General features: G+C 43.3%; 1 protein-coding gene across 2 annotated transcripts; it reads left to right on the forward strand.

The window, feature by feature from the left end:
* The first annotated feature begins 95 nt into the window (after nucleotides 1–95).
* On the forward strand, nucleotides 96–27,966 carry LOC106751630 (paired mesoderm homeobox protein 2A-like). 2 transcript variants are annotated; one of them, XM_014632593.1, is made up of 3 exons: nucleotides 96–456; nucleotides 6,100–6,293; nucleotides 24,800–27,966. In XM_014632593.1, exons 1-3 carry the CDS (start codon nucleotides 96–98, stop codon nucleotides 25,190–25,192), a joined length of 948 nt encoding a protein of 315 aa, XP_014488079.1. In that variant the 3' UTR covers nucleotides 25,193–27,966. The 2 variants fall into 2 exon arrangements, 1 of the variants encoding a protein (XP_014488079.1); XR_001375080.1 differs by lacking the exons at nucleotides 96–456; nucleotides 6,100–6,293 and adding an exon at nucleotides 11,214–11,281 and having other exon boundaries at nucleotides 24,800–24,879.
* The last annotated feature ends 11 nt before the right edge of the window (nucleotides 27,967–27,977 follow it).

The following is a 27,977-nucleotide window of genomic DNA, read 5'->3' on the forward strand; positions in this document are numbered from 1 at the left end:
CCCGACGAGGTCCGCACAGCCGGTTTCGCTGAGACACCGGAGTGTCGTCGACGTAAGCAACACCAAGTGGATCCCGACGAGCCCACGGCGGCACCATGGACTACTCGTATCTGAACCAGGCCGCGGCAGCGGCGGCCGCCGGCTTCGAAGCGTCCAGCTGCGCCCTGGCCGCCGGCGAGATGCAGTGCAGCTACGGCGACCTGAGCTCCTGCTCGCAGATGAGCCAAGCGGCATACCGCTACACCGCGGCACGAGCCGCCGGCTATCCCGGCAACGCTGCCGCCGCCGGTGCCGCCGCCGCCGCGGGCACGCCGCTCGCGGCCCATCACACCGCGCACCCCCACGCTCACGCGCACCATGGGGCCCACTCGACCCCGTGCTCCGTCATGGCCGCCAGGTCCCAGGAAGTCCACCGGCACGCCGCCTCCATCTTCCCCTCGGCCATTAATCTTCAGAGTGAGTGTCCACGTTCTCGAACCGCAGCGGTCTCAGATTGATATTCCCCGGTCGAAAGGCCATTTCTTCAAGTTTCACCTCACGGGTTGATGTAAACCGCAGTTCCACCATGTCCTACTGTCAAGAATGGCCGTAAATTGCTAGAGGAGAAGGTGGTATTACGTTCCCCTCTTCTTTCCCCACCCCCTCCGCATCTTAATATCTCCGGTGTTAAGTGACGAAGTTTGGAGATTACTTATGGAATCGTTTATTTAGTAGCGCGCCGTTACGCAGCGACGATAATGTGCCGATACACAATAGCCGGGATTTGTCATGACGCATTTTTACCCTCGAGCATCTTCCAAGTACATTTTAATGTTTAATTACACACACTTCTTCATACTTCTTAAACTTTGGTATATTATCACATGTACACTTGAGTGTCGTATTCGTTATTTAATGTTTTATTCTGTTGTAGACATTTCGAGTTGTTACACTACCGAAATCTGTTATATTCGGCTTGCGCTTTTCTGCGTTTTTTGAAAATAATTGACCTTTCTTAGATCCGTGTAACGTGTCCTATCGGATTCTATATAAAGTTTGGAGAGAATCGGAAAATGAAAATATTCAAAGTGACATAAAATTCTTCCTAAAATAACAAATACTTTTTTCATTCGAAATTATCATAAAAGAAGTGACGCGCTCTTTACAAAAAGCTATTCGTAAGAAACTGGAGTTATTTTGTATTTATCTAAAAAAAAAATGAGACAAATGTTAAATCACAGTTACTTTTTTCCTTTAAATTTTCTGTATATAAAAAATCATTTTTATCAAGATTCAGAGTGTTGACCAAACATTTTTATTTTCAAGCCACCGTGCGATCTTGCGTCAGCGCGACTCCTCGATTATTTAGCAGATAACACGTGTGGCGATAAACGTTTTTCTGTTCGTTTGTTCCTTTTTTGTTGACACGCTCGTTTCGCGATCGCTATCGTATAGTTTGTTTGTCAATTGTTTCATTTGATACGGTGGAGTCGAACAAGCCCGACGCTCGAGTGACTCGCCGAAGGTTTGACAGAACGTGCTCTTGGTACTCACTATTTTTTTGTCATTTTTGTGTGTATACGTGTGTGGAGGAGGGATGGTTACATTCCATGTGTTAGTGTTTCATGAGCATAAGCGTGTAATTTGGTTGAAACTTTTTTTGCACATTTCTTACCATTTAAGTCCCAATGCGCGTGTTGATTTCACGCGTTTAAAGGAACACGGGAATAAAAAGAGCTTCTGCCAATTACGCATATGCGAATAACAATACACACTCGGATTTACAGTGTATTCATTGTCTTTTACTTCGCAGACGAATGACGGACGAGATAGGATTAACCGGCCAACTCGTTCACGCGAATTACAGCGGACGTGCTATTACTGCTATTACGTGTTACTACGCGTGCTACTGCACTTTTAAAGTACAACCATAATGTATGACACCAATGTTTATGCACCCCGCTCTATAAACTGATAATGTGTTTGCCGATTCGACACAGCGTTGCGTTCTGAACGTAGCACGAATAAATCGAACGAATGAATTGTTGGCTCACAAGGGTGTAGTCGAAGTAGAATCGCGGACCGTGGAATTTTTTGGGACTGTAGTCGCAACATTCACACGGGGGAAATAATTTTGCTGTTGTAGTCAAACACATCGTTGGTACTGCATGTTCGTTGCGACAACAATAAAATTTAATTGGCATAACTAAATCAGCGAATTATTCGCAATTAGGACCGAAACAGTTTTTTTAACAGAATGGAAAATATTCTGATGGGTGAATTGATCCTTAAGACAAGTTAATTTGCTGTTAGAACAAAATAGAATTTTCCTACATTTACTAATTTCTTCATTTATAGCAAAATAATTTGTATATTCAGCACAATAATTCAGCAAATGGCAATTAATATTTTTTACCAAATCGTTTTGCTACATTTATAATAACTGACAGATTTTGTTGCGACAGCATGAAATTCGCTGTGCCAGCAAATTATTTTTCTCCGTGCACCATCGAAGCGACGTTATTATCGTAATTGCGTCATTTTCATTTAAAATAAGCGATTCGTTATATGTAACTTTATATCAACTTTTTTGCCAAGAAAAGGATTTGGTTTACGCTTTGATCTTGCCATACTTAGTCATCCAAGCTTAATTCTGTAATTTTCATCGTTCTCTCCCCCTTCTCTGATCTACATTTTCCACACCACACACTCTTATCTAAACTCGTTGTCTGATTCGTTGTATTTTTTGTGAGAGTTTATCCTCCCTTCGGAAATGTCAAAAGAAGGTCCGATGTCGTCTCTTAATACTTCTCCATTTTAGACGTTAAACACTTTGTCCGCTCTGTAAATATCCTCTTTCGTCGAAATTCCTCATTTCACTGCCAAGCGCAAGTTTCCTGAATTAACAATGCGTGAGCTTTAAGAAGTCTTTAAGAGTTGCATAACACGATTACATCGTTCGCATAAAACGCAACGCCCGATAAATGTACAGTTAAGTCATCGATAAACAGCGCGCGTGCTCGAGTTATCGTTGTTGAGAGGTTGTAGTTGAGGGATAACAGCGGGAAATAAAAGCAGTAACTTTGTCGAATCGTGGAGAAACCATAAATACAGGGTGTCTGACAATTACCGAGTGTAGACGACTGACGACGCGTGATGCTGGACTACATGTCTCCGCAGTCTAACATTCGTTGCCGTTGCAGATTATAAACAAACCCAAGACTCCTTCCTTGAGCCATGACTTCCGAGTTCATCCTATTGCTTTGTCGCGCACTTGCAACAAGTTTGCCAATTATTCTCTAATTAATTCCTTAATAATTGTCACGAAGATTGCGAAACGGTCGAGGACTTTTCCGTTCAGTTTTAACGCGCTCCACCACGTTGGCACGGCAATCGCCAGACATCCTGCATAATCATAAAATCGTGAAAAAAAGGCTCGGCTGCGCAAGGAAGAGGATGCCAGGATCCTGCGGATGCTTGAAAAGAGTCGAAGATAGGCGGAGAGTAAATCTTGTCACCGAGGTAACGCGCTCACCTTTGCGTTCGTGTTCTCCGCCCATTTTCTCCTGTCCCTGTAGGACCGTACTTCACGAGGAATCGATGGTCGATTCGTGGATGAAAGCCTTGATTGTGGAGGTGTGCTTACAAAAAAAAAAAAAAGACCGAGGACACTCGAAGGAGAGACGTGTAATATCGATCCGTACGACGCGTTCTGCGCGTGTGAAAAATTATGCGATGCTTTAGCCTCATCGAAAAAAATATTTGATATGTGTGATTATATAATACCACAACTATATATCGTAGTAAAAGAATTACGGTATAATGAGTCTTAAAATTACGGTCTAATGAGTATTACTATATTGTCGGTGGTAATAAACTTACATGCATATTGCATCTATTATTTTTATGGTTGAGACAAGGAAAGAGTACATAGTTGAGGCCGAAAATAATTATAATTTCTCTCAGTGCCGAATTTATCATCCTCCGTACCAAGTACGCGCGAATCTGCACGTTAGATTAAAAAGGCAAACGTTTCTCCCCTATCGTGATGATACATTACATTATTGCGGTTATACAATGAATAATGAACAACGTCGATATTGTACGGAGCAAAATATCCTACCACCGCATCGCATTTTAAGGACAAACTCCTTGATAAACTCGGTATCGACTTTCTCTCATTATCTAATATCTTGATAATTACTTAAGGTGTAAGCAAATTCGAGGAAATACCAACGATACCTTAAATTATTGCTTCGTTAAATTATTACTTCGTCGCTTCCATCAAACATTATTTCAACGGATATAAAATGCAAGTAAGAGTCAAACTCTGGTGCCAGAGCGGAACGATATTTAATGTCAAATGAAAAATGTTTATGTATAGTAAATCGACCGAACGTTTCGGTCCCAATCGTTTGAGCCCTTTTCAACGCGAATGAATAATGTTAAGAAAATAAACGTAACTATCTATGTAATGTAACTATAAAAAGAAAACGCAACTGAAACGTAACTATCAAAACGCTGATCAAAATATGTCAAATTAGTCCCGACTCTAAACATACGAGACCTTTACAAGAATGTAAAGAGAACAGATGTTTGCCATGTTATGTAAATTGAACACCCAATCAAGCGATAAAATATTAGATCGATGCAAAAGTTCGTTCCCCCTTTTCATCAGTTTTTCGTTCAGAAATCCTAGAATTTCTACGAATGTGGAATCATGCGGCTACCGAAGAGGCGAGTCATCAAACGAAACGGCGCTTAACTGATTACTCAATTGATTGAGAGAGATTGTATTTGAAATAAATAAATAAATATTATATGTGTATTTTGATTTTAAAAAACGGAACGAACTTTTGCTTCAACTCAATATTACTTTTTTTATTTTATCTTTTTACACGTGATTTTACGTTTCACGTTGCGAACGCCATTTTTTCTGAGCGGCCATGCCCTGCAAAATTGTCCAACGTTATTATCCGTTGTTTCATCCGACATTTGGACGCGAATACAACGTTTCATATTTTACACGTCCTCTCAAGTCACATCACTCGAGTCCAACTGAACGTCTTCGCGCACTATTTCGAATGAGCGAGCTCGTGAAATAGCGTGACATAAGCGACATCGCGTGTTGCAAATTAATGTTATAGCAGTGTCGCTCTCTCGTCTAGTAAATAAATAATAATACTATATTCGCACAATTCGGACTGCGCGACTCCGGCTTAACGGGAGCTCCTTTATACGTGCGTCAATCCGCCGGGCCATGAATGTGCGCGGAGCTTTGTTGTGTGTTTGTTTCGGCGATTTAGAAGGGGCTAAACGTGTCGCACGAGCAGGGACGCTAAGCTCCCTTCGTCCTAGTTGATAATTGATCTCGATTGAATTCAACATCGCACATGTGTTTCGCCGTGGCGCGTCGTCGGAGAATGTCATGCTGATAGATTATGCAATGTGGTAGTATCTGTCACGCTTCAATTAACGTTTTATAGACCGAACTCATTGGCCTGAGGAGTTGCTTGTAAGATCATTACCGGTGCGTGAATTCAATAGATACTTACATGCCCGATATGCTGATTATGCCACGCGGGATGCCTTCGTCGTTCGTGGTCATTTCCAAAAACGTTTGGACGATCAATTTCACTTTATTGGTTTCAATATATTATGTTGTAATATCGTTGAGAAATAACATAAACATTATATTAATGAAAAATCAACACAAAATTAGGATTCATAGTACGTTAATCGACACCGAAGTATAAAATGTATTATTTCAACACTTACACACATTGAATATGAACTCAATGTAAGGTGTTAAAAATGTAACACAAAAACTTCAACAAGGACCTAATTTAATCACAAGAACAAAACGTTTCTTATTGTGTATCGTGTCAATGAAATCCTAAAAAATGGTCCTCGAGGATCGCTCGACTGAAGATCGTCGAAATTGGACAAAGTCACCCGGACGTGAACAATCAGGGGATTTCGACAAGTGAGCACGCTTCTGTTGAAGCTTAGAGCGCAAGCTGAGTGAAGTTGAGGGAACAAAGGGTAACTAATTAGGATGTACATAACTTATACAAAAGCTTTGTGCTAACCTTGCGCGCGTTTCAATCTTGATTTCAGGCGGTCTGGGCTACAAGGCTTACTCGGGGCACGACGGTCTCGCGGAAAAGAGGAAACAACGTCGGATACGAACGACATTCACGTCGGCCCAGCTGAAAGAGTTGGAACGCGCGTTTCAGGAGACGCATTACCCGGACATCTATACCAGAGAAGAAATCGCCATGAAGATCGACCTGACGGAAGCTAGAGTGCAGGTCAGTGCATTGCTCGCGTTGGAAAATTAACTTTTATTATACGAGACTCTAAATTGCCAGCATTTATTTTCCGGCTTCGTTTTCTTTCCCCTCTTCTTACGATCGAGAGAAGTTGGACTCTTGCAAGATGCGCGTCCGATGGAGATTCGATGTCGCGCGAGACATCGAAGAGATCGAGCGATGTGACGGGCGTTCGCGACGTCATTGCTCACGATCGTGAGAGGGAAAGAAACGACATTGTCTTTCACGGGTCATACGTCATTTCGCGCTGCATATTGCGCAGTTCGCTCAGTCCGCGCAAAGAGAGGGATGTCGGCGGAAAGTCGGGGGTGAGTTGGCAGAAGGAGCGTAGTGTAATTGCATTACAGGCTCCATTTTCGTTTTCACGGTTACCTGCAGGTCGCAGGCTGATGGATTATACTGTCTAATACGCTTGACGGATTATCACGAACTTCTCGCGCGAGAGATGAACGATTTAGGAATTGTATGTAGGTATTATTCAAAAAGTGCGCTCCTCTCCCAGCTACATTCTGATTGTGTAATATCGTCTTACTTTTTCCCTTTTATTTTGCCGCCGATATACACATACGGTGGGGGGGAATATGGCATTAAACGATAAACCGTGATCTCTCGCGAAAAAATTCCTCTCGCGCAATTTTATTTACATGGTAATTTTCGGAAATTCGATCACGACGCAAATCGCGGATTTATCTTTTATGCATGAGGATAATTCCCAATTTACAGTAGTTTGACAAACAGGTTGAATTTTCTTGAACGTGACAGCTGAGCTCGGATAAACGTTCTCGTTTTGAGCGACGCGATTTACGTCGTTCATAGAAATTACCGTGACGAAATCAAGATGCACAGATACTTTTATACATATTTATAATATAACAAATATAATATATTTCTTCAACGATGGAAATATTACGTATATTTTAATTTTCCGAAAATATTGGAAATATTCGAAATATTTGGAAAATCATATATTTGGTTTTATATTTCTGCTTTACGAGATAACATTGTGTTTCTCTCGCTGAGAGAAAAAAATGCGACTTTCATATCAGACGAACAAAATTTAAAATCCAACAAACACATTGAATAGATTGATAGCATACATTCAAGTGTCTGGCAATAGTGTCCGCTTTAAATTCATTAAAGGGCTAATATTCGATAGCTATTTACATCGCGCAAATTTTATCTGCGGATTCTTGCCGAAAATCGCCGTCTCCGCGACATCAAAATCTGCATCTATCGTTAACACGTTCAATTACGGACCGTATTATGTAAGTAGGTGCCCGACTGTTTGCTGGTCTAGTACTGGATGGCAGATTCTTGGTCGATAGTCGATCACCACAGGTTGGCCAAGCGTTAGCTTGGCTATCCCATATAGGATGCATCGGCTAAACGATTGTGTTAATACACGGGAATACGACACGTAGAGTCCCTAAAAGATAGAGTCTGGCCACGGTGTGTGTTCCTCCTGATTCGTCGAAACAAAATTTGGAAAAACATGACGAAACCAATAGAAATTGTTATGCGAGGCAGAATAATTTGAAAATTCATATTTCATCGCACTATTTTATAAGATCGTTTTCTTCACGTACAAATTCAGATCAATGTGAGATTAAGATGACAATTTATATAACGAATACGACTTCGTTACATCATAATTTTTGACTGAATTGATTTCTTTTTACCTCGGAAATTACATACAGAATGATTTTACTTACTTCTATCATCAATTTGTAACCAAACAATGACAATTTTATCCCACTCAATGCGGTAAACACAAGTTGCGTTCATACATACATTGTCGCCACGTTTTTCCAAAACTAATCGAGTGACCAGACTCGATCTTCCAGAAGCTCTAACGACGCGCTGTCTGTCGCGCCGTCCTCGCGTATCTTCTTGGAACTTTCGTGGGACTCCGCCCCGCGAAAAGATGTCCCCGAGTTATTCGGCTGAGGACACAGGTGCCGCGGGTAGGGCAGGGCAGGGCAGGTGAGGTACATGCACGGTAACGCGATTAGACGGTTCGCCAGACGTTAGAGGGTCCTAAAGTTAGATTTCCCGACTGACGTGCATCACTTGAGCACTTCGCCGAATCTCATTCAGATTATCAACGACGACGACGATGACGACGGCGACGAGGTGGAGGACGAGGAGGAGCGCGAACGATCTCGTCGGTTTCGCCGCTGGTGGAAAGGAAAGGCGGGAGGGCGAAAGGGGGCAATAAATTTAATCTCAACTCCGACTTGCGAGACGTAGGCGCGGATTAATATAACGTTCGTCATCGGCGATCGTGATATTATTATACGGCAGGCGAGATTAGGAGAGGCGATTCGACGACGACGACCGAAGCGGTACCGAATCGCGCTCGCTATTTGCGGCGCCCTCTTGATATTCCGACGTATGTAATTCAGTTTTCCATGATGACGACGACGCGATCGGATCAGCGACGACGGAGGTGGCGGAGACTTAGCAGTTACTTAAGCTGCCGTTAACCCCTTGACCGCGGCGTCGATATTTACCGATGCCGTTATGTTGGTCGGAATACAATAACTCGGGGCTCTTCGATCCAATTCGTCGTCGTATTCCTGATCGAGCGCGATAACGTAATAACGCAAGTCCCTTCTCGCGAATTATATTTTGCGAAGCTATTCTCGGCCTCCTCCATCTTCGGAATGTCGGTACGCATGATTAATAATTAATAATTAATAATCATCACGTAATTAATAATAATCACGATGTTATCAATGATATCGACGTTAGAGGATATTTTATAGTGCGTCGTAGAAATTAATCGAGCAGCTCGATTTCACTTATATTACGTTTCTATCGTCTTTTCGTCGAACGTTTTCCCGTATTTTTATCCTCTTCTCTTTTACTTCCTTTAATATTTTAATGTTTCCAATATCGTTAAGACAGTAATATTAAAGATTACGTAGTTCTCATTTCGAAGGTTAAAGCGATCAAGTACGATCAAGTATGCTCGATTATCCGATTGTCTATTTATCTCGCAGATATATGGTGATAAATATAAGACATTATTCTTGAAATATAAAAGAGCGTAATATAAGAGGCGAAAACTGCTTTATTATATTTCGCCAGTATTGAGATTTATCGGATTAGCACTCATTGAAAAATCACGGTTTAAAAATATTTACCGATATCCGAATTTACCGGGTGAATATAAAATTGCTAATTCTATCTTGAGAAAACTGGAAGAAGGGACTTCATTCGGAACACTGATATCCGGCGTAAAATACGCGTTCTTTATTTCTACAGGTATCTACATTTTCACATTTTATCCATTCACGTGGATCCGTTCACGCGCGAGTTTCTTGAATCCTTCGAAATGAATTACCTCCCCGGATCCGTCTGGATTTTTAATTCTCGGCTTCTCTTCTCGCAATTCTTCTCAGATTTTGATTTGAATTATACAGACGACGATTTGACGAATGACTTTTCTATTTATTTAATAGCGTTTAATTCTAAGTGATTTTATATGGAGTCTATACGCATAACGTTTCGCAATCGGCATTAGATTATTTTGCCTGTCAAATTTTCGATATCGAGTACTGGCCCAGCATTGGATTAGGTAGTTGAATGATAACCCGGGCCCAAGAGTGGTAAATAATAATGACCTAACGATGGTATATCATTTCCAATTTTCAATGTCAATAATAATCACGTTTAAATAACGTTACCGCTGAAACGCTTCGTACCGATGTGGGCATTTCAGCACTAGATTTATTTACATTTTGCTCCTGTATAAATAATCTAATATACATACGCGTGTACGTGGTTGGAATAATTAATTTTTAACAAATATAAATAGATACACATAGATAGACAATATGAACAGCTCACGCTGCTGGAATATGACCGTAAAATGATATATAAGCGTGTCGTTTAAGCAGACAGTCAATTATTTACCAGGTACTGGTGGCCCAGTATTGAATGGCAGATTGTTGGTCAGTAGTTCACAGCTATACAGGATGTTTGATAATTACGTTAAAGATGCAAGTAGAGAACGTATTAAACTAAACAGAAAAGGTTTTTCACCTTGTTCGTAACCTTCGTAACATAGTTGTCAAGAAGTTAATTAAAAAAATATCAGCGAATGAGAGCGCAGCGAAGCTATGAGACAAGCTCTGAGAAAAAATTTAGTAGTTGTAACTACAATTTCGCAAATGAAAAATTTATATATGAAAACCATTTTTAGTAAATGTTATTACAGTGTCAGTGATAATAATCTTACATGCATATCGCCACTACTATTTTTAGAATTAAAATCAAGAGAAGATACAGTTGACAAAAATGATCATAACATGTATTTATTACTTCTCAGCTTTTGGCCGAGAAGGGGACTTACTTTACAATTTTCACCTTATCATATTCATTCCTCTGTATTGTAATATTATACATTTTTCAATATCTACTGTATATCTCTATATTTTTCTATATTATATTATTCCCCCATTTCCTCATGATACTTCATTATACTTTTTTCCCCCCTTTTTCTTTTTCTTCCTACAGTCTCTTTAACACCTCCTCGAAAATTTCTATAATTTTAGTTTGATCTCCCTCCCTCTCTCTCTCTCTCTCTCTATGTGCGTGCCTTGCGGAAGATCTCAATTTGTTTACAATCTGCTGGCAGCGACGAGTGGTCACGTGCCGCCCGTCGTTGCCAGGAGATTGTAAACAACTTCGAGACATGTTTCTTAGGCCGAGGGGGGAGCGGGAGATGGAACTCGTAGGAATAAGCCGCGAGTTTCGCGACACGCGGAGGTGGCCGACAACAACACGGGCGTGCTCGTCCGCAATCGCGTCTCGTTAAACGGTCACGTGTTCTCGCTCCTCGCGTATCACGAGCGAGGACCGCGCGATAATGAAGCGCGAGATAACTATTAATACCGGAGTAGTTTGCGGGTTCGCGGCGCAACCGCCATCTCCGGCGAGGTTGATTCTGCCGCGGTGGGGTAAGGTCCTTTGTCTGCTCGACTTCGCCCTCCTTCTCTCCCTCCTCTTCCTCCTTCGTCCTGACAGAACGCGCGCAGTCCCTCAAGAGTTCCCTCGTCCCTTTATTCGTGATTCGTTCGCTTGCTGCCGCGAGTTACCCTACTCCCGTTGTCTTCCTACCCTCTGGCTCACCCCCGCCGGCCACCCGTCCCTCTCGTTGGCCCTCCATCTCTCGTCGATGGCGGCTGCTCGATAAAATTTCCTCCCTCTCGCATCGCGATAGTCATTGGCTTCCCCCGCGCCCGTCTCTCGCCCTACCGCCAGGGGATGCCTTCCTAATCGGCTGCCATTACTACCTCTTTTTTTCTTCCCTCGTTATCTATAGTTTCCGCTTAGCGTATAGTGTCAATCGAGTTACGGCGTTTCCGTTAAACTCTTTCTTCGTCGCGCGGTGTCTACATTCCTTCTTCGCCATATCTCGCTTATATATAGGATACCTCTTCACCAGCTCCTATTATTACCCCAATTTTGCTCCCTCCCTCTCTTTCGTCCTCCGTCGCCCCTTCCCTTTCTAGTTTTACCCAGCGCGCGATACATAAAACACGTTATGTGGATACATGTTTCCCGGAACTTTTACTTTGAACGTTGCCCTCCTCAATCAGCTTTTCCGTGTGTATGTGTGTGTGTGCGTGTATTTTAAGATTCGGGACTCTCTCAAATAGACTGTCTTTACCATTGTCGTTATTTTACGTTTACGACACCACCTATTACAGCATTTAATTCTGTGTAATCTATGTAAGGAGAACACATACTGAAACGAAACGAATACACTAATGCATTACGATCACTAATATTTAAGCTCACTAATATCTAACATTTTTCGATCGTAAAAGCTTTCTCATCGAGTTTCGGTTACAGTTCTTATACAATAGTTGATAATACACTACAAAATATCTGCTAAGTGCGATACTCTTGACGTCGTTCATGACATGAACTTGACATTTTTCAATGTCAAATAAAGACAAGGAAAGAAAATAAATATATCTGAAGAAGCCACGAAACTACGTGAAGCGTGTCTATATCTAAACAAATTATCATCATGCAGTCTTACAGGAACCTTATCCGGTTTCCGTGCAAATAGGGCTAAGTCGTCGGATCCGGCTTGTAATCAGGAGTAAAACATACATGTCTTTACAAATAATAATAAATACATATGCTGGATTAAGCCAAATCAAGATACTTTATTACAATACTTTCGGGCCTTATATGTATCAGATAGTAAAATTTGTCGTATTTTGTTTCTGTTTGGGTACTTTCACCCTCAGCGCTGATCTCAGCTTCCCCACGTAAAAGATTTCGTCCATATATAATATTCATATGCCGATGAGGAAAATCAATAACAGATGGCAGCCAAGTATTACCTGGGTGTTACTCACTGTTTTCGATGTCAGATGCCAGAATATTCGGTTATTTCAGGTAGTGCCCACGACTTTGGTAACCACCGAAGGTGATTTGTGACTGTTACGGCGTTAAAAGTTATACCTTGAAAGTGGCCAATACATGTTCGAAGTAGCAGACAAAAATCTGCGGAAGCAGATGAATCTATTTCTATCTATTCATTTCAAGCGTTGCGACTGCTATTTTAACCGATTCCGCGTACATATCCAATTACCTTTGACAGCTTGCCAAAAAAGATTCGATGCATTTTCCCTTTGACGTGCATGTATCGTAAGTTATTGTATCAGGCAAAAAATAATATCGCCGTTCGGGACATACGTAATCGTATTATAACTCGCGATTTGTTATTCCATGATTTGTTATTAGTAGTATATTCGGTTATTTCGGATATTATCCGAATATCTGGATATAGAAACTACCTAATTTATACTTACTAAACTATTTCAGTTTATACAACAAAATTGTCCCTTAAAGCTGCACCAAACCGGCGGGAGTCAGTTGTAAATATTTTATATATATATATATATATATATATATATATACACATATATATATAAAATATTTACATAATATATATATAAATCAATTCACGCATCCGACAATTAACTATTATATGTTATCGTTGTAACTCTAAGAGTTTTTAGACTCTAGAATTAAATATATACTCTGCTCTGCTCCTTCCCCCCGACAATCATCGAACTCGATCAATTTTTGTCGGAGCGATTTCCACGAGAGCGAGACTCCGAAATTCAGATCCGACATATGGCGAAATACGGATCCGACGCAATAGTTAGGGCAATCGATCGAGCGTAATTATGGCGCGAAACGCATAGGTCGGCGCACCTTAAGAAGAGGGTAAAACACACTGGATCGGATTACATTGCGACAACAGGCCGGCACTAACGGATATCGGAATTCTAGTTGGCAGCGCCCGAAGTAAGGGGCGCATAACCAAGTCAGCGTGCTATTGATAGTCGAGATTCTCTCGACGCGCGCGCGTTACGCCGCGTAGAAATATCCCGTCGCTTCTCGCTGGCGCGGCTGACAAGTTGATAAAAATACCCGGAAAATGATTGAATCTGTAATATTATCCGTTATATTATACAACGGCTATAACCTGATCGCGCGATCAGCGGCCGCTGCACTCGTTCGCGCGCGCGCGAAAAAGTGTCCCCGTGAGGACGATGCTCGCGATGAGCGAGGTAAAATATTAAGAATGTTTAATTAAACAGCGAGCGGTGTCGTTATCATGAATGAGAATCTCGAGATCTTGAGATCCTCTGTTCCGGAACCGACATGTAAGTGCCATCAAGTAGCGTGCGCGCTCGGAAAATTCATGTAGCGTTTCATCATTTTCGTAAGAAACTGTATTGTAACTTTCAACTTGCTTGCTTAAAAACATATTTCTTCTTTTATAATATAAGTATGAATCTTTCGAAGAATTTTGGTGTGACATATGTTTTATTCGCGGGTTAACTGCGATCAATTGTCGAAGAAAGCGATTTAGTATAACAACCAGCGCTCCGTTTTTCCTTAATATTGGTGATATCTCACCATATTTTCAGCGATTCGCGCGTTGACTTCAGCGTTTGTATTATCAAAGGCATTAATTACTACCGTGATACAATATTAGTAAATTGTCTCTGCACCAACAGGCTGCCGTACGTTACACCAAAGCGACGTCTTTCGTCGAGATTATTATTCGTACTGTCAATAGCAATATTCTTTTTTCCACAAAGACGTGTCACTCGTTTTTCGACAGTAGCTGATGACAATTTTGCTCTTTCCAAATAAAGTGAACAGCAAGGCAAGCTTGATCGATAGAAACGATACTCGAAAGCGTATCGCTAGAAAAACTCGCGCACGCGACGAGACAATTAGCAACCGACAGATTCAATTTTTCGCTATCGCTCGAAAGACACGAAACGATTGTATCATTTTTTTTTTCATAAACTATTTCGTAGTTACTTTCTCACTCGCCCTCTTCTATCGTTATCGCATAATTGTATTAAATTTAATCAAATTTCATTTGATGTGTTACAGAATAATACATTCGTTGTTGTCAGAAAGTTGTAAACAAATCTAAACAACATGTTCGTTGAGCCGCACCTACAGAGCTCGTCTTATCGTTTCGCTACACATTCATTCAGTGATATATTTTTTAATTAACGTTACTTAAAATAATTGGTCTGTAAATTAATTTATTTGGAAATTTTTTTAAATTTTAACAACATATTACTCGAAACACGATCTGTATACATATAAAATTAGAAGAAGATTGACCATACCGAAGCTGAGACAATTGAAAAGATATGTAAATAACATTATTTACATATATTATAAGTACGAAAACGACTTCCGATATTACATTCCTAATTTTGGCGACCAAACTACTTTTAAAGTTTTGATGAAAAAAGAGAAGACGATAAAAGAGACTTGTAAAAATATTATAAAAAATGGCAAGTTCATTGACCATCTAGTTTCCCGGACATTGTAAAGTACATAACTTTTTATAACAAAGTATATAATAGCTAATCTATAAATATCTGGCAATATTGTACGTGCTATATTTCTCTTTATGCCTCTTGGTTAAATATATTTTAAAAGACAGGATGGTCAAATGATTTTAAAAGTTTATAATCAATACGTAAAAATGCGAAAAATATAAAAAGAGATGAAAAATCTTATGTCATGATTATTTCTTTAATAGCGTACATCGTAATCTAAAATATTAAGCATCAAAACGCGAAAAATAATGATCTCTTTATAAATTAAAAAATAATGATCTCTACATATTTTTAAACGTTACGTAAGTTTGATTGATATTTTCTTGCTGTAATGCCAAAGCTACTATAAATCATGTTTATAAACAATTAGCAAAAATTTTTCGAATTCCTCCGTGTTGCATTAACCAATACCTTTTTGACACTATTGTCACGGACCAACTACCTTCAGAACTGTTAAAATAATTTCTCAATAACGATTGCGAATTTCTTAATAACTATAGCAAAAGAAAACGCAGGACAGTGCAAAACTTTTCGTTTTCGTTTGAAGGAATTGAACTGCCATTAGTTTTGGCAGCGTTCGTTTAATGTTCCGCACACACGCGCGCGCGCCAGTAACGCTCGCTCATTAAAGAGTATCCATCGGCCAAGTGATTTCTTCTCGGGTGCGCTCATTTTCCGCGCTTTATTCCGGTCACGCGTCACGAGCGAAGTCCCCGAAGGCTGACGATTTTCGGCGCCTTGGTTCATCCGTCCGAGAAGGCCGGTAATGAGTCATTCGGCGATTGAATTATACCTGCAGGTGCCGTTCGGCGTTTTCGTCTCTGGGCCGCTTATCAGCGACCAGCGTGACGCGGGATTAATCAGCACTGACCCACATCCCTTCCCGATTGGACTGGCGCCACGCAACGGCGCGTCGCGAAGGGATGACCGGCGACTTCCGATTAACAGGGAACTCATCGTCGTTGCTTTAAGGCTCGCTCACACGACGACCGGTGACAACGACTCCCGTTGCGAAATCACGTGTAGAAATTTTCCGCACCGTTGACCGCGCGAAACTCTAACTCGATCCTAAAGAGTTCAGGTTCTTTTTTATCCACGAACGGTCCCACAGCACCTGGCAATCTCGCGTTACGCATCGTCGTTGGGAGATCGAACCTCGTGTGAACCATCCCTTATACTTATGCCGCGCGTACCATTCACTGCGACGCGTGCACCGACCCGTCGCGTGGCGGCACGTTTCACTGCCCTGAGTCACATGTCATCCGGTATGAATTACAATTCCATTAACGCGATAGAGTAGCAGAACTGTGCATAATGCTCTCTGAACCTGCTCTGTCCCCTCCTCTCTCTCTTTCCCTCACCCAGTCTCTCTCTCTCTCTCTCTCTTTCTATCTCTCTTACTCTTTTTCTACCTATCTATCTCGAAATTATGATGTCAAGTGCACGGGCTAAGAAGGCATTTCGAGAGGGGCTACTCGCTAGTCACGTTCCGATGTGGCAAAAGCAATCGAGATCGTATTTTTCGGGATTAATATTCGCCCGTGAATAGAAGTCGTCGACGCGAAATGAACATGAAAACACCAGGAGAGTTCCCGGAAGAATCAACTGCGGCATTCTGTACCGCATTCACGTTTGTCCGTAGCGTCAATTGATTACCAGTCACGAAATACCAGTTGAAATTCTATCAAGGACAAATCCATTTAAAATTAAACCAAAAATTTACCCTTGATTCGATATAAAAAATATATAGGGTGTCTGTGTGACAATGTGGTGTGCTCGTAGGCAGGTAGAATATATTGAACGTATCGACACTTTTATAATATCGAGTTGGAAAGATAAACTTATTTACATCCTTTGTGGATTATAGTCAATTGTTAGAAATAATATCTTTACAAGTTTGTATAATTCAAATCTTCGAAATATCAGACGTATCGTTATGTATCATTAATACAATTAAATTAACATGTATCGTTAATTTCGCTACAGGTGCAAATCGTTTGACTGAATAATGCGTGATGTTGCGAAATTGTTAATCAATGAAATCTCTTAATTAATGATACTTATTAACGCCGAATATAGACACACAGTAATTAATACGAAATTGATACTCCCGTATGATACAATGTGCAGATGGAATACGCGACATTATTTAACGTTGATGAAAGCCAATTAAGCATTTATGGTAAATTAAGACCTGCCACGTATGTGCGCGCGCAAAAGAAAACGAATATATGCGAAATATTTAGCAAAAATTCAATTTCGGAGAAATAAAATTTTTAACGACAGGAAATTAACAAGAAATCTCTGAAAACAATACAGATGGGATAAACGTATAGTGAACTTTGAAAGCACGATGTAAAACGCATAAACACCGGCATAAATATTAAAATGCGATAAAAACGAGATAATATAAAACGACGAGACCATTACTTCTGCTCCGACCCGGCAGTATCGCAGGAGCTGAAATCGGCGCGAATAATTCCCGTACCTCTCCATCATCGCGCCGATCGTCATTTCAGCTTCGGCTGAAAATACGCGCGAGACACCCACGTTCAGGCTGAAAGTCGGACAGAGCAATTCCGCGGCCTCCAGAGTACATACGAACGATGCGGTCGAAAAATCAACGTGAATTTCCTACCCTCGGCGGGATACGTCGCTGTCAAGCGAAACAAGACGTTCCCCCGTCTTGGCCGAATGAAAGACGGAAACGAGTGTGTTCGTGTCTGAGCGTCCGCTCTCGAAGGGACGGAAAGGGCCGAAGAACGAAGAACAGAGCGGGAAAGGAGGTACCGGAGAGAAAAGGGAAGAAATCGAATGAGGGAAAGAGAAGAGCGAGCGACGGAGGAGAAGTGGCTTTCCGTGAAGGGAGGACTGAGAGAGGCGCGAGAAGGAGACGCGAGATCTTTGAAACGAAGAGACAGAGAGAGAGAGAGAGAGAGACAAAGGGGGAGGGTGAGGGGGTAGGGGGAAAGGGAGAACGAAATAAAACGAGGTAGAGCAGGACAGAACGAGACGGAAAGGACGGACGAGGACGGAAGAGGGTGTAGGGCTGGGAACGAGAGACGATTCCGGGAGTCGAGGGGTTGCTGCAGTCGCTGGTACGGAGGGATGAAATGGGGAAAACATTCGCCCGGGCGGCTGGTGTCGGGGGCTGAGCTGATACACAAGGGGCCCATGCTAGAGTGTGCGCCGGTAATTGCGAGCTCTATGTAGATCCACTTACAGTGATTAAAAACTGTCCTGCTGGGTATCATCCGCGGAGAACGGCGCATCGGGAACGTTGGCTCGACCGAGGGCTGAAGGGGGAAGAGAGAAAGAGAGAAAGATAGAGGAAGAGAGAAACTAAGAGAGAGAAAGAAAGCAGGAAGAAAAGGAGAGGAGCGGCAAGTAGAATGCGAGCATTGTTGAAAGTACTTCCGTCACGTCTTGCACGTCATTTCGCGCGTAACGTTCGACGGCAACAGCGATCCGAGCTTGTCCGAGCTGAGATTATTGCGGTTCGGCCGTTACTTCTCGAAGATGAATCCGCGATCTTCGAGCGCCGTTTATCTCATGACGTTCTATCAAGAAACTATCACCAACTCTACTCACGCTCGCTGTTACGCAGTCGTTTCGGCGCGATCAGGCGGGAACGATAACGAAATTTCTATAGAAGCTTTCCTCTTAACCCCGAGTCGATCTTTCCGAGGAGAGTATCTTTGAAGAAGATCCTCGTCGCGGAACGGGAGGAACGTACCTCTTTGAAGGAATTCGGTAATAATGTTCATTATATTTGGCATTCAATGCTTGATAATCCGCAGATTTAATTGTGCGTTACATCGCGGCCAGAAAGCAGCGTCATTCCGATTGAAATATCGAAGCAATATTTTGATCGTCGTCAGAGGTGAAAGATGCTGCATCGATTTCCGAAACAACCTCACGGTTGGACTTGAATAACGTCGAGAAGTCGGTCGTTTCTTCATTGAAATGTTGTGTAAGGATGTTTTTAGGCCGAGTAAATTTTCGCGAGAGGTGTTCAACGTTACGTATCGGCAAGTTTCGGCATTGTGGTCCGCGGAAAACAAGTGTAGCGCAGAATTAATCGGCCTTACCACTGCCATTTCTCTCGCGTCTTGTGCCGCCGTATCTGTTGCTACGTGTACACGCGAATTGCGGCGGTCCAGACTTTCAATTAAGAAAATAAGTTTAGGGTGAAGTGTAGTAGGGCACATCACTCTACTCCGGCTCAGTCTTAATTAAGGTCTGCTCCGTGTAGCGTGGAGACATTTGCTTTTATTACCACGATCGCCGGAACGACTCGATTACGAATGAATCAGAGCTGGCCGAAACTCGGCTGTGTGCAGTTAATAACCACGTACTCCCGATTGTGAAATAATACCGATGAACCTCTTGGCCGCACTGATAAAATAACGTATTTTCTAGCGAAATCGATGAGAATACCGGAATCGTCGCGCACCCCTGTACGTGCGTATGTGTCACACGTGAAATATTTTATAATGCACTACCGCGCGACGTGTATTTGATACGGTAACGGATGTAACAATAATTTTAACTCCGCGCGCTTTCATTCACCCTGCGTGGAAAAAACCCCCCATTATCGCAATTAATGGGCCATTTTTTCTAATGAAAATTTTTCGAACGTCACTCCCTTCGCGCTCCTCTTCTTTTATTCAACATTAAGTGTGCCCGTAATTAAATGCGAAAACAAGATCGAGTTAAGTGCACTCGTATAAAATATTGCCGCATATTCCGCGCTTTTATTTATGGGCCTCGGCGCGCGGTGGATATTCAAATTCTGCGCGTATATATAGCGGATAACATCGAAATAATTATGTTGCGGAATATATCTCGCCGGTGCCGAATTAGATCGACCTGGAGGTCGGGAGACCGGCGGGTTCAGGATTCGCGGTTAACTGGCTCCGAGAAGGGAAAATCTCGACGATGCCTAAACGTAGGGTGAACCGAACCGGATAAGCACAAATTGCACGATCGTGCGGCGCTCCCGCGGAATCCCTAATGCCGCGATATTTACTTTGACCATCGCCATCGACACGGGAAATAGTCGGCGCTTGACTAAACAATATCGAGCGCGCGAGCAACTATCGCTGAGCGAGTGCCTCGTTCGAGAGAGAAGGGTGCAGCGTGGATCGCCGAATGTGTCGGTTTATCAACGCGTGTTACTTGTATTTATGTGCATTAATATTAATGCGCAACGTCACACAGAGATAAAAGGTATTTCAGACTCGGAACTTTCCAATCTGTTCCAGTGAAACACACGAACATTGAGAAAACGTCGTTTAGTTTAACGGAACGACAAAGCAGAATTTTTTAAATTAAAAATGACCTGTGTTTTGGATAATATTGTTAAAATGTCATGAATAAATATACAAGTAGAATTAAACGACGTTTTATTAATATTCAAATAAACATAAAAATTGATATTATTGATATCGGATTAACAAAGCAAGTTGAGACACATCGCGACGCGTATCGAAAAGCGCGGGTGGAAAAAAAGCCGGGAGGGGGAGGAGGGGGGTAGAATTCTCGCACAGTTCCCGTATATAAAGAGGCGATTAAATATTTATCCAGAAGGTACTGGACATCTGTCGACACGCCTTGTTGCACTTTATTTTGTCGCGGTGTATTTGTTTAACATTAACGCTTCGCGCGCGCGCGCGCGCGGGAGGGCGCGCTCTCACCCTAATTCGCTTTCTCGCCGACGTCGTCGTCGTCACTTCGGCAAACAACGGCACACATGCTACAGTCTGCTCGAGGTTTGGTCCGTGGCCAAACACGAATTATTAGCGTTGTCTTTGGCACGTATATACGTACGGCGAGCGCGTTCATGACGTAGCCGACAATCGCGCGGATCCAAGGCAACTTTCGAAAAAGGAGAAAGAGTAAAAAACGAACAATGGACTCTCGAGTTTACGTCCGTTGTTTTTTTTTTCTATCGTCGCAGAAAGGTCACAAAAAAGTCGATCGATATCAAACCACGGTATCTTCCTTCTCTTTCGTTTCCTTTCAGAATTCAAGCGATATCGAAGAACGAAGGAACTCTTAAGGATCGCCTACAACAGCCGTAAAGTACGCAGTAAGACGTAAGCAGTAAGCTAATTGACTAATCACAGTCGATTATTTTTGGACCGTAAGAATCCGACTAGGTCAGTTAGCTTATTGCTTGCGTCTTATATTTTACGGCTGTTGTAGATGGTTCTTTAGGCCCACACAGAACAGAAATAGACTTTAAATCAGCGATAGACATTCTCATGTGTAAGCAAAAATATTATAACATTCTTGAAAGATTATTAGTTTTAAATTGGACGCAAATAATACTTGCATCAATACAAATACAAATTCAACGAAATCCAGACTAAAAGTTCTGTAAGAAGATTATAATATTCTTGTTTATACATAAAATATCATTGATTCAAGACTATTTTTCCATGTATGGCACATAAAAAGTAATGAGCAATTGACCAACCACGATCGATTCTTAGACCGTAAAGAGAATAGCCGATTATGCTTGGTCAATTTGCTTACTGTTTATTGCTAACGTTTTTGTGTGAGCCGTAGGTCTTACATTCAATAAATAATCGTGATATAAGGAGCTATAGACTAGGCTCAAGGAACAATCTCTTGAATCACTAGCTGTCTGCCATTACCAGGAAATTGTAAACAATTGCAAGACGTTCCTCGAGTCGTGCTTACAGAGCTCGCCATGCATGCTTCGCTGTGTATCCTCGCTGATATTGTTCAATTAATTTCTCGCTAACTATTGCGAAAATGGCAAAAAAAGTGATTTCCTATTCAATTTACTGCGTTTCACCTGCACAAGAACGTTGCCACGGTAGTCATCAGACACTCTGTATAAAGCACCGATATATCGGAGCTGCCTTATTGGATTAACCGACCCTCACATAACTTTAAAGTGGTTCTGTCAATCTTTAAAGAATATCTCTCCCGAAGAGCACGCCTTACCAAACGAACTCTTTCACCCCATCCTAGAATTGATCTCTCGCATTCTGCCTCTGACACACTTCTTCCTCGCGACTCTAACGTTAAAATTAACGTTCCACATCACAAAAAGAACATGATGCCAGGTGTGAATTTCAGAGAACTAATGAACGTGCGAGCGTCCGCCGCCTAGTTATACGGCTGGAAACTTCGTGAAAAATTGCCGCGCCGATCGCGCGACCGACGTGCGATCAGCAATAGCGACAAAAGCAGCAACAACGGTAGCAGAGCAGCAGCAGCAGCTGATAAAAATCCAATAGCCCCAGTGTTTGCCAGCCGGAAAGGGCAATCACGTTCATCATGGTGTCCTGCGCTCCCTCCGTCGTCTCCCGCCACCTCATGGTGCCTGCATTCCCCACCCCGCGTCCCTTTCCATCCCGCGCAGCCACCCTCGTGCTCCACCCGCCGGCCCCTGCCGCCTCCCGAGCGCGAGCAGTTACGTCCTACGAGCCCTGAACGTAGCCGCCCCTGGAAAATCCGGGGGTGGGATTCACGTGCGCGCACGTTGAGGAACGAACGTTTCAGGGAGTGACGAGGAGGGACGAAGATTGAAGGGGATCACCGCAGCGTAAGGGAGTGTCGGGGACAGGGTGGAGGGATGGAAGGGGGGAGGGGGGAGTAGAAGGAAGGGAAGAGAGTTGGCGGAGAGTGGCGAGATAGAACAGCGGCGAAGGGGATCGACGGAACGGGGGGCAGGAGGGACAAGGGGGCGAGCGGATGAGAGGGCAGCGCCGCCGGTCAGATAAACGCTAAAGCAAATAAATCCGCTACTTTAACATGCAGGTCACCGCAGGTGTCTGTTTATTTTATTCGTTAAATATTTCATTTGGCCGGCTAGGGCCAATTACGAGCACGCCGTATGGCCGGCCGACCGGCCGGTCTCGCCGTTTTACTTTGACGAGCGGAAGCGGATCTGGCGGACCTCCTCGCGAACGATTTCTCCCGCCGCGGCGGGGAACGCGTTCCTGTGAACACGTAGCGGCTGATCAACGACGATCGCAAACTTACGTCTCTAATTGGGAGCGCGGGCTTCCGTGCGGCCGTTTCGACCTCTGCCGCCGGCTCCCGTGTTTATTTAATGCGGATTCTCCCGGCGATAAAGCTTTGATAATTGATCCGAATATCTGAAAGCTGAAGCACGGGGAAGCACGTAGCTTTAATGCGCAGCAACGATAAGGAACGGTTATACGTTGCGTTCGTGTCTTGCGTCGTACACTGCTTCAACTTGAGCCTTTCAGAAACCCCGAAGTCTCGCTCTTCTTCTTTCTTTCTCCACACTGAGAGAAATCCCATTAAAGTTACAGCCGTTTCCGGCCTCAACCATACGGGGAAAAATATTATTCATACTGCGAGGGGAAACAATTGCTCAGTTTATTTTTCTTCTTTTAAGCAATGGTTATCTTATAATCAAGGGATATTTTCTTGATAATAGTAGTAAAATATATTTGTCACGAATATCAGAGCTCATTATTATTATTGTTTAGAACAAAAGTTTAGAACGAATTTGTTCTCTTTTTGAAAATATTATAATTGATAATTAATTGGAAAAAGATTAGATTCGGTTAATATTGGAATAAGTAAACCGATATTTTATTTTTAGTATTTTAATTTAATATTCCTGATTGAAGTACTAAACTTGTTAGAATTTGGAATATAATTTGAATAGATTTGACAGCCTGTGATATGCTTGCAGATATGTTACTGTGTTTCAAAAATTTTATAAGTTTATATATCCGCAAATATACTATATCTCATAACTTCATAAGCGTCAGATTGATTAAAAATATATTTTGTTTCCTATTAAGTTTAATACTTCATTTAAGAATATTAAATTAAAACACTAAAACGGAAACTTCGGTTTGCTTATTTCAATTAACCGAATTTAACTTTTCTTCGATAAAGTTGATAATATTCTTAAAAAGAGGACGAATTCTTCTTTTGAATAAATGATAATGAGCTTCTCTGATGAGCTTTTGTGATGAGTATATTTTGATACTGTTATTAAGAAAATATTCCTTGTTCAAGATTGCCATTATTTAAAAGAAGAAAGATAAGCTGAGTATACGCATGCAAGATTATCGTCACTGACACTGCAGTAACACTTATTAGAAAAATGATTCCCCTGTCTGTAATCCTTTCACTTATGCAGTTACCAAACATTTCTTCCCAGTGCTTCTTTTCGGTTTCTCGCGAGCGATCACGACCGTCTTGCAAATTAATTAGATCTATCAGAAATTTTCATCGGACAACAGTCCCAGTAAGCACCAACTAGCAATAACATAACATTAATTTTAGAATTTCCCACTCAACAATGTAAATGCAAAATATAACGCGTGTGTTATATAACAGTTACATTATTAAGTGGGATTGATGTCGCGTTACTGATGATTGGTTTACTGGAGTCATTAGAAACTCCCATTCATCATCTTGCTTATTTATTCACGCCTCGTGACCGCCGAGGAACCAGCGACGATGTTCCAAGCGTCGCATCTCCCTTCACACGCGACTCCACGTCTGACATTTTAACACGGTCGCGCGTCCGTGTGGCTGTTGCAGGTGTGGTTCCAGAACCGGCGCGCTAAGTTCCGCAAGCAGGAGAGGTTGGCCCAGCAGAAGTCCACGTCGCAGGCCGGCATCGGCGCCGACAGCGGCGCGTCCAGTCCGGTCGCCGGCACCGTGAAGGCGGAGGGCCGCTCGCCGAGGAGTCCGGCGACGCCGCCCGGCAGCTCGAACAGCGTGCTGTCGTCGAACGAGATCAAGCCGATCGCCAACCAGAGCCTGGTGAACGTGAAGCACACTAACGCGGACGGCGACGGCGGCTCACCGAACGCGCGGGGCGCCGGCGGCGGCGGCGGCACCTGGGGCTCCTGCAGTCCCAGACCTTTCTCAGCGGCCTTGCCGCCTTACCTGCTGGATCCACTGCCGCTGAAAACCGCGAACCTCTACTAAGCGGCTCGTCGTCCTCCCGCCGTGTCGCATCGGAGGTTGTAAATACGTAAAGCCGGCCGCGTCCGGGAGAGATCACGCGTGGAGACGACGTCGCTCGCACCTTAAAGCTCGCAGCAGGAAGCTCGCAATCAGAAACTTGTAACCAGGAGCTCGCAGCAAGAAGCTCGCAGCCGAAAGCTCGTAACCTGAAGCTCACAGCCGAAAGCTCGTAGCCCCCGTTTCCCGGCTCCGTTCTTTGCCGCACGTACGCTCGCTCGCAGAAGCTCGCGGCATCCTCGAAGAGCTGAGGTTGCTCGAAGGATTAATCCACCCGGTAAAGACGCGCCGCTGATATTTTTTTCTACAGACAGACGGGACAGACGGAGACATTCAGGCGCGGCCTGCCTCGAGGCAGCGTCTGTCGAGACGCACTCTGAGCTTTTTTGCTTAATAATAATAATCGAAGCGAAGTGTCGCGTTCCAACGAGGATTACGTTCATACGATCGAACGTTTGTCGGCGGCTCGTTAAAGATCGAGAATCGTAGTAAATGTCGCTTGACTCAGATTTCGCTGCTTCTTCAATTTACTGGCGGAATGATTTCTGACGAATTTCGGCCGACGAGAATTTGTCGCGCTCCAAGTTCGTCTTGTCGTTTTATTTTCCTGTGATACGCGTTCCAAGAGAGAGAGAGAGAGAGAGAGAGAAAGAGAGAGAGAGTATACTATGTTCCTTCTAACGCGATTTTTTCCGTCGTTTTAATTCACATGCGTTTTACGTGCTCGCGGCTGGTGGCGTAAAACTCGGGAAACGCTGCCTCGACGTATCGCTCAACCAGCTTGAAACCGAGATTCCTGGTCCGAGATGACTGAGGCCGATATGAATGGAGCGAAATTTCGGATCGAATTCGAATTCCGATTAATAGCGGAGTTACCGAGCGTCTACCTCAAACGAGAGCTTCAACGCTTCCGAGGGATAAAAAAAGCGAAACGCACGGCGCGATCGCAGCCGACTCTACGTGTCCGCGAATCGCGAAAGCGCAGATAATTCCGCGTCTCTCTGAAAATCTCGAACCATTGCGAAAAGTAATTGAATCGATCCCCGAGGAAATCGCATTACACACGCGAAATCGTTATCCGAGGATCCCACGGATATGCGGGATCGTCGTTATATCAAGGGGAGCATTTTTAGGAGCGAGCCAGCTGGATCTATATCATTTTAATTCGTCACGAATAATAAATCGTGCATCGTGAATCGTGAATTACTCACTGGCGATTTAACGAGGCGGTAACTCAGAATGGAAAGCCGAGTCCGCGTTCAATATTAAATGGAACTATTGTGACCGTTAATTCAACCGCGGAGTCGGTAATTCTAAAGTGCTCTAAATATTATACCACGTCGTCTTTATTCATTTAATCCCTCCGTTGTAATTATATCCACGGGACGAGATGAGTTTTACACTCTCGTAGACGAGAGAGGGACAAGGGGAGAAGGGGGGGAAAGGGAGGGAGGAAAGAGAGAGACTCGTCGCGGAACTCTAACTCGCCGTGGAACGTTAAGCTCGCTTTTGCGGTACACACGCTCCCCAATCTCAGTTATATCTCACCGATAACACACCGAATTGTTAGGATTAACAGCGAGAGAGACAGCGGGTAGAATAGTGTCTGTAAAAGTACTATCGATATCGCCACGAGCATCGCACTATGGACACACGACTGGCGCTTAGTTCACCGGGATTGATTTGCACGACCGACAAATTATTCGCGGCCACGTTTACATTACTCGCCGAAGTCTCCCGCGCGATATATTTATCGTATAATAAGTAGCGGAATAACCGAGGAAAAAAAAAAGTATATACCTCCACAAGTAAGATCCTTGACGCAGATACCGAGCGTGCACTTCGCACACCGATTCGACACGCGCGATTCCGGCGACCTGCCGATCGAGTAGCCGATCGAGACGGATCGATCGGATGTCGCAGAGGCGATCGGCGGACACGGGGAATTTCTCTCTCGCTCGAGACATCGCGTCGCAAAAGCCGATCACTCGATTCCCGCGGAATTTTCCGAAATTCCACGGAAGGGAGGGGGTCCGAGCTGCTGGTTTAAAGGCGTCGCCATTTTCCGGGCTGACTGATTAAAACGAACGCGTCTATCGATTCGATGGACATTGGTCTCACGTATTCTCGTCTCACAACTGTATCTATATCCCCCGATCATTCATTCTTCAATTCCTCGAGAGGCGAGGAGGGGAGAGAGAGTGCGCGCGACACACGACGCGCGAGGGAAGTTTTCTCGCGTCGCGAGATCGATCGCTACGCCGTCGAGGCGATCCGTACCGGTTCCGCAGATCGGCGGAATCCTCTCTTTAGGATGTCCTCCTTAAGATAAATACTCACACACATACCGTCCTGTATGTCTCGTACCAAGAAGAGCGAGGGTACCTGTCTTATCACAATACGATGGACAATGTTTGACGACGGTGTGACTCGTTGGTCACGGCGTCGATAACGAGCGCACCTTACTCCGCGTATGTATAGTTTATCGATTACGACTGAATCTATTTTATAGTGAGATGTATAAATGTACATTAGTTAAGGCGAAGGTATGTATAGTTCTATCTGAACGGTATATCTTTTCTTTCCACGTGGTCTCGTCGAACGAACTCGCCGTGACCTTTTAGAGGGCCAGCGAACGAGAGTCTCAATTATCGATCAATGTCACCGATGAGCGGAATTAAGCCGGACGCGTTGGAAATCGTGACGACCATTTTCCTCGAGATCTCCCCCCCCCCCGATGGTGAAAGTA

The sequence above is a fragment of the Dinoponera quadriceps genome, unplaced genomic scaffold (genome assembly GCF_001313825.1).
Source record: "Dinoponera quadriceps isolate SergipeBrazil2010 unplaced genomic scaffold, ASM131382v1 scaffold386, whole genome shotgun sequence".
NCBI classification, from domain to species: domain Eukaryota; kingdom Metazoa; phylum Arthropoda; class Insecta; order Hymenoptera; family Formicidae; genus Dinoponera; species Dinoponera quadriceps.

Bases quoted from the DNA above. Each gene is read 5' to 3' on its own strand.
- LOC106751630 (XM_014632593.1), top strand. From the start codon at position 96: ATGGACTACTCGTATCTGAACCAGGCCGCGGCAGCGGCGGCCGCCGGC. The intron at 457-6,099 runs GTGAGTGTCCAC...TCTTGATTTCAG, and splicing joins CTCGGCCATTAATCTTCAGA to GCGGTCTGGGCTACAAGGCT. The intron at 6,294-24,799 runs GTCAGTGCATTG...TGGCTGTTGCAG, and splicing joins TGACGGAAGCTAGAGTGCAG to GTGTGGTTCCAGAACCGGCG.